At 34.3% G+C, this 7,929-nt stretch overlaps 1 protein-coding gene across 1 annotated transcript; it reads left to right on the top strand.

Annotated features, from left to right (window-relative positions):
- Positions 1–2,235: 2,235 nt before the first annotated feature.
- On the top strand, positions 2,236–4,553 carry LOC130732088 (bidirectional sugar transporter N3-like). Its single transcript, XM_057584210.1, has 6 exons — positions 2,236–2,376; positions 2,564–2,600; positions 2,718–2,928; positions 3,399–3,560; positions 3,657–3,776; positions 3,904–4,553. Exons 1-6 carry the CDS (start codon positions 2,337–2,339, stop codon positions 4,198–4,200), a joined length of 867 nt encoding a protein of 288 aa, XP_057440193.1. The 5' UTR covers positions 2,236–2,336; the 3' UTR covers positions 4,201–4,553.
- The last annotated feature ends 3,376 nt before the right edge of the window (positions 4,554–7,929 follow it).

Raw genomic sequence — 7,929 nt, forward strand, 5'->3', positions numbered from 1 at the left:
AGTTTACATTTATTGCGATTGTTGACGCTGATCTTATTTTTCTACGAAACGAGACCCTCTCCAGGCAATTTGCATGCAAAAGATCGATGGCTGGTCTTTTTGCCTAGAGAGGGTCTCGGTTCGTAGAAAAATAAGATCATGGTCAACAATCGCAAAAAATGTAAACTTGGGGGTCTAAAAGTGCATTTAAGCCAATTTTTTTTATTCTGAACTCAAAGAAGAAGATTTTCTAATTATAGTGCTAAATGTTACATAATTGATTTAATGAAAGAGAGGTCAATTCAAATATATTTCTATATGAACAATTGTGATATTTAAGCATGTAAATAGAGGTGGAATATGGCAGGCCTGTCAAGGCTTTGTGTAGGCCAAGCCTGACCTTCATTCTAGCTGCATGACCTAAGTCAGGGAATGTGGTCTGTCGTAGGCCAAATTTTAAGGTTTGACCTGACCTTTTAGACAGTCTAACCTAACCTACTATCTTGTTTAAAAGCTTATGTAACAGTAAATGCCCTTTTAAAGAAGTCAGTAAGTCAGTGGACTAATAGTCTTTACAGGTTATGTAAACAAGCTACCCTATCAGGCCAAAGATGTTTTTTAATAGGTTTAATCCAACATTTTTACTTAATCAAGCTTTTAAAAAATAAAAATAAAAAACTAAGCTGGACTTTTTAATAAACGAATTAGGCTAAGTCAGATATTTGATGGGTTAGGATGCGAGCCCCAGACGGGTCTCTTGACCAACTTTCAACCCCACATGCAAACATTATATACACTATACATATATCTCGTTTTTTTTTCTATATCTCTTCACCTTACAACAAATCTATTCATATCAAGATATAAAATGCACTTAATTTTTCATTTATTGTATTCTTTTTTTTTTTTTGAAAACAGAATATATATATATATATAATTATAAGGTTGATAGTACAGATAACACACAACGTGTGAATAGTCCACAATGCTACAATGAGAGTCCTAAGACTACTACCTGGCGAATAAACACCTAAAACCTACGAGAAAAGCATCTATCGGGGACCTCGGTGTGGCAAACGTCACACAAACCCAACAAAAATAGAGCTCGACTCGACATTGGGACCCAAATAATCACAGTACATCAAACAAATAGAAACCACCAAAGTGATCACTACCAGCTATATCCAAAAGCTCCGGTTACAGCACCAATAACCCAAAATCACCAACGACGCCCAAAATGTCATCACCAACCACGGACCCTCCACACTCACGAGCACCAGAAAGGGTATGGACCATCAACGCTGCCAGGGAACTCGAATCCATGAATCCGAGCTGATCTGGCCTCAACAGGCACGCACAGATCAAGGCAAGCAAAGAATATTCTTTATATAGTAATAGGAGGACTTGTAGGAATATTTATAAGAAGATAAATCATTATTCTTTGAAATGATTTCTAAAATATCAAGGTGTTAGTATAGAGGTAAGTAAACAATTTATAAGGATGAGAATACAAGTTCAAATTTTGAGAAATTAAAGTTATTTACTACTATAAAAGACAACTACAATAGGAGAAACCAAGACAACTCATAGGTGTCTACCACTCATTTTCTTGTACATGAATTAACATAATGATTGGGAGAATGAAAGTGAAATGTGTATACATTTCTTAAACGAAAAATGAAAATAATATCCAGAAAAGAATGTTTGAATGGGGAAGGAATGCTAATAATGGAGAGTGTCACGTGAGGACGAGGAGGGGATGTTGGGGAAAAGAAGAAATTTTGGGCACGTAACGCGTAGTTAAGTAACGGGGTATACGTGGTCCAATAAATTAGTTATCGAAACACTTCATCCCCCAATTTACGATAGTATAATGAGTTTGCAATCATAATGGCTAGCTTGAGAAATTATTAAAGTGTTCCCAAAGTAAGAAAAAGTTTTCTCTTCGTTTGATTTCATTTACTTAATTATTTTACATTTTAAGAAAGTTTAGAATGCATGTTATGTCCCAAGTATTATACACTAAAGGATATAAAATTAGTAGTTTATTTTCCTAAAAGCATTAGAGATTTTTTCTCTAGCTTTTGTGTGGCTATCAAAATAATGTCCTAGAAAGCAATTTCTCCTTGCATTGTTTCACATGTCCACGCAAAATAGCACAGGTAATATGTTGACAATTAATCTCATCAACACACCCATGCATCAAAGCCAGCTACTCCCTATATAAAGGGACCAAGGTATAGTTGTGACATAGAAATTAAGCTACAACTACAACTAGCTTCTCTTCAAACGTTCCTTCTCTCTCCCCTCACACAAGAGAAATCTTAGAGTGTGTGTGAGAGAGATATTCCAAAATCATGTCTCACAGTCACCTATCTTTTGCATTTGGGGTTCTAGGTATAATTAACATAAGACTTACTTTAAATTAGATACCATCTTCTTTTCCTTTTTCACTCTAGATGTCTATCGGTCTGTCTGGATGTCTACCAAACATTTTCCTGAACAAAAAAATTCATGTGCATTATGTTCTTTTTTTCAATGTGATTTGATTAATTTCTTCCTTATTTTCTTGTGGATGTTTCAGGTAACATTGCCTCCTTCATCTGCTTCCTTGCACCAGTGTAAGTGTGTGTGTGTATATATATATAATATAAACATTCTCTAAATCTTCTTTTTCATTTATATTTTTTATATTTGAACTTTAAGTAATCAAAATATGTATGTATGTTTTTTCGCAGACCTACATTTTATAGAATCTGTAAAAAAAAATCAACAGAAGGGTTCCAATCAATTCCATATGTGGCAGCTCTCTTCAGTGCAATGCTTTGGATATTTTATGCCTATGTCAAAACCGGAGAAATGCTACTTATCACCATTAATGCATTTGGCTGTGTGATTGAGACAATTTACCTTGCCATCTATGTTACTTACTGCTCCAAAAAATCTAGAGTAAACATATTTACATTCTTGGAAACTTATTGTCTTTTTTCATATCATTTAGGAGGTTGTATACTTGTGTACCTTACTCCAAACATTATTAAATAATCTCATCATACTTGGACCAATGTTATCAAGTGATTATATTTAAATATACATTTCTGATTACACATCCAATTGACATATATGTTAGCGGTGGCTTTAAACTGCCGCAAATATTAGCAGTGGCTTTAAACCAAGTTAAAAATCTTCGCTAACATGTATGTTAATTAGGTGTCTGGTGAAAATTGTATCTTCAAGAATCATTTTCATATCAACAAAAATGTGATAGGAATAACATAACAATAACAAGAGATTTAAATTCATATAAATAAGTTTGTTGGTCCATCTAAAATGTGGTTATTAAATTAGACAATCTGTTAATTTATATTTATCATTAATATCATTTGATATTGTTATTGAATATTTGAATTAACTTGCAGATTTCAACATTGAGGATGATTATCTTGTTGAACTTTATTGGATTGGGCTCTATTGTAGTTCTAACCAACATCCTAGCAAAAGGAGAAGGCCGTGTCAAGCTTCTTGGATGGATTTGTGTAGTGTTTGCTACTAGTGTTTTTGCTGCACCTTTAAGTATTATGGTCAGTAATATCTCTCACTTAATCACATACCGATTAGAATTACTTTGCTAAATTATTCATACTAACCATGTACATGAATGGTTAATTTGGTTACAGCGGACAGTTATTCGCACGAAAAGCGTAGAGTTTCTTCCATTTCCACTTTCACTTCTCCTCCTGATTAGCGCAATTTTGTGGCTGTTATATGGAATTTCATTGAAAGATATCTATGTTACGGTAAGTTCACATCATATTCATGAATTTAGGCATAGCACATACATGTGTTATTCTGGTACCTGCAGCTACTTTGTCTTAGTGAATGATAATAAATGCATAACACTCTGTTCTGTTTTTATCTTGACAGCTCCCTAACGTTGTGGGCTTAGCATTTGGAATGATTCAGATGATACTATATGCAATTTACAGAAACAACGTCCCTGTAAAGGATGAGAAGCTTCCAGAACACAAGGGGGAGATCAACAATGATAAAAATGTAGCTCCAACTGTGAGTGATGAGAAACAAGAACAGAGTATTGAGATTGTGGAGAAGAAGGAAGAGAAGGAAGATGAGCATCCTAATGAGAAGAAGCAGGACCAAGTAGCTAATGACAAAACAGAGCTCAAGAAAACAGGGGATGATAGTGAGAATTGCCAAGTTTAATGGAAGAACAAGTGTGCATGCCATTGCCTCCATTTATCTCTGTTGGTCTCTCTTCAATGCACATGTAAAATCATAAGACGCATAAAAGGGGCAGAGATTGTGTAGATACCACTATGATCTATATCTACAATAGGTGTTTAATTAACTTCTTTTTGGTTCACTTTTTTATGTCATTTCTGTTTTGTTTACCTCAAGCTTAGTTAATAATGGTTTTATATTATATGAAGTATAGTTTTTTTTTTTTTTGAACTATATATGATAATATGAAGTATAGTTGTAGTCTTGTTCTTGTAGAAGCTTATTCAATCACCTATCCACACAAGCTGCATGAATACCGACTAGTTAAGTTTTTTTTTTTTTCCATATCTTTCATATCATCACTATTAAGTCATTTTCCATATTTTTGTTTTGTCAAATTTGTACCGCTGAAATTGCCTCATGTCGTAAATTGCCTTAATATTTGGTGTAGACATGTAGGTAGCGTTTGGTGACGGAACGGAACAAGACAGAATTGGATTAAACAGGACAATAATGTTCTGTGTATTGTGTAACTCCAAGTCATTAGAACATAACCATAATTCTAATTACATATATAACCCTTCATGTTAAATATTTGATTCAAAATAAAAATTTGAACTAAGTTGAACATTATGCATAGAAACCGTTTGTTATTGCTCATTTCATGAAATAATCACTTATTTCCTTCAAATAATCACTTATATATTATTTAAGTTGTTTCCGTATGCTTTTGAAGAAAAGTAGAAATCTGATTTTTTCTTTAAACTATTTATGTGTGTTGTGTTTGGTAACTACTAGTCCTTAGAACAAAACCATGATTCTAATAATTACATATACAACCCTTCATGTTAAATATTTGATTAAAGATAAAAAAAAAATTGAACTCAATTGAACATTATGCATAGAAACCGTTTGTTATTGCTCATTTCATTAAATAATCACTTATATATTATTTAAGTTGTTTCATTATTCTTTTGAAAAAAAAGCAGAAATCTGATTATTTCTTTAAGCTATTTCAAGTGCGCTTGTTTAGATAAAAAATAATGATTTTTAACTCTACAAAAAATTAATTTTTAGAGATTTTGAGAAAAGCATAAGTTTGGCTACTCTAATTAAAATCATTTTTTTTTATCTTCTTTCATCTTTCATAATAGATTTGATGATAAGCTAAAGTAGCTTTTCCAAATAATCAAAAGATGAAACAAACATAAAAATGATTTTTTGATTAAAAAAGTTATTTTTTTCTAAAATAAGTTGAATCAAACGCACTCTAATTGGCTTATTTATCATTACTTAAAAAAAGTGATTTTATTTTTGAAAACAATAATTGATTTTATTTTAAGTGATTTTTTTGAAAAGCAGAAATTCATTTATCTTTGTCTACAAATATAATAAATGTTTTTTAATTTAGAAGTGATTTTAAACTGTTTAGATACAAAAGATTTCAAATAGAAATTAGGGGTATTTGACCGTGTAAAAGTTTTAAATAGTGCTCTGTTTCGTTCCACCATTTTCCAGTGAACCAACGTGTTCTGCACCTGGAGCTTTTTGTCTCGTTCTGTACCATCTTAAAAACATGGTAAACACAGAACATAATCCATATGTCTTGTTTCTGTAAGACCCGGATTTGCAGAACTGGATTTAATGTTTAATTTCCGACTCACGCGTAGGATCGGTGTAAGCATGACAGGAGTTTGCTGTTTGGGAAAAAAGTTCAGGAATTGCTTGAGGATAGTACCATAGTCGTTTTAGGAGTTAGTGCGAGTCGTCTGCACACCCGCCTTATGGCGAGAGTGTCCAGAATAGGCTAATTCCGCTCTTAAAGCATTGTTTGAGCGAAATTTCAAATCCTTGGAAAAATAAGAAGTTCTCTTTATTTTTCCTTCGACCAGTGTTTCATTTCGGAACTCTGGACTGTACGCACGATAGTATTCACTTCTCGAAAGTCCGACGACGCTAAATTCTTTTCTTTAAAAACTCTAAATTCCGACGCTGAATGAAGACTTTTTCTATTCGGAGCTTTTAAAAAAGTTTCCATCCGCGTTGCCAGATTTCTTTCGACGTTTCCAATCTTTCTTCAGAACGAAGTTTTGTCATCTGACTTTCACAGCAAAAAGTAGTTTTTCGGGGCAAATTAACTTACACCTCTTTTGAATCGTTTTTCTCAAATTCAAGAGACTTGTTTTGAGTTCTGGAATTCTGTCGCCAGAATCTCGCTTAGAATTCACCGATGAACGTGCTGCAAAAATCGGAATCGCGAAATATTCATTTTCCCGCGATTTCACTCTCCTATAAATAGTAAAAAAATCACAAAACCCACCATTTCTTCACATTGGGGCCGCGAGCTTAGAGGAGAGAAGAGGGAGGAAGAACTTCGTTGTTTCTCGACCGATCTTCGAGTTGTTTGTCTCTATTTCACGACATCGAGGTAACTTGCTTGATTCTTACCTCTGATCATTCTTTTTATCGCATTTCTTTATCTCTTTCTGAGCTCAAAGTTTCGAGCTTTTCGTAAAACTGTTCGATTTTCCCGATTTTTCTTTAGATCCATCTTCTATACTTACCCAACAACCTAGAACACTCGCCGTTGTGCGCCGATTTCGATCGAGTCGCCGAGGATCTGAAAAACTGTATAAAAACCCTTTTGCGCACATATTGAAACTTTATTGTCAAAAAGCCACAATCCGACTTAGTGCCTTTAGGATTAGTTGTTACAAATGTCATTGTGAACGTTTCCATCAAATTTGTTTTCCGAAGTTTTAACTTTGAGTTTTTGAGCTTTAATTTTGGACTAAAATGCCCCTAGCTAGTCGTATTTCGACCCGGTTGTTCTAAAATTTTTCCGACAGTTTCGTTACCCTAGTTTTACCCTAAAACTACCTAGGAATTAAATTAGATCGAAGAAAAAGCGCCGGAACCCTTTTCTCCCATAGTGGCCGAGAGCATGTTTTGAGGGGGGGAGGTTTTCGTTTTTCGATAACTCGTCCTCTCGTGTTCGATTGTTGTACTCTGAAGCTTTAAATGCTTTGTCTATCGTTAATTAGTTGTGTGTGATCGAACTAATCGATTTTGTATGGATTTCTGCTTTGTTTTCTCCGAGGTTCAGTTGAAGGAACTTTGGGTTCTACGGAGCAACTTTGTGAGGAGAACCTATACCGCGAGACTGGAGCAACTCGAGGTTAGGGCAACTTACCTATTAGCTAAGATTGCATGATAGGCGTCGATAAATTCGACTTATGTATGATTTTGATATTGGTTATGATGATGAATTATTGTTATGTTGTTTTCGTAACTTATGATATTGATGTTTTATTGAATTGTGCGTATTGACGCGACTTCGGAGCGAAGAATCACTGAATTGATTCCTTTTAATCTTTCGGGTTGGATGAACAACCCTAGGCAAGTCCAAACCCGAGGTTTGAGACCTAACCATCGTTTGTATACTTAGACTTTCCCCGGGGGTTACATTTGGGGGGTATTTTGGCAAACCTAGAAGGATTAGAATCTAGGAAACTAGAGACCTTAGGGAACTTAGTTTTCGAAAATGAAACTCATAACTTGACTAATTCAACTTGAAACATTTTTATTAATGAATAAAACTGTAGGGAACTTAAATGGGTTATGATTGCGAAAGACGGGGAAATGTCGACAAATCTTGTAGCTATTTGGGAATTGGCGGACGCCACGGAGGAGAGTCACGGTGACGGGAGG

Source organism: Lotus japonicus, chromosome 1 (assembly GCF_012489685.1).
Source record: "Lotus japonicus ecotype B-129 chromosome 1, LjGifu_v1.2".
Classification (NCBI taxonomy): domain Eukaryota; kingdom Viridiplantae; phylum Streptophyta; class Magnoliopsida; order Fabales; family Fabaceae; genus Lotus; species Lotus japonicus.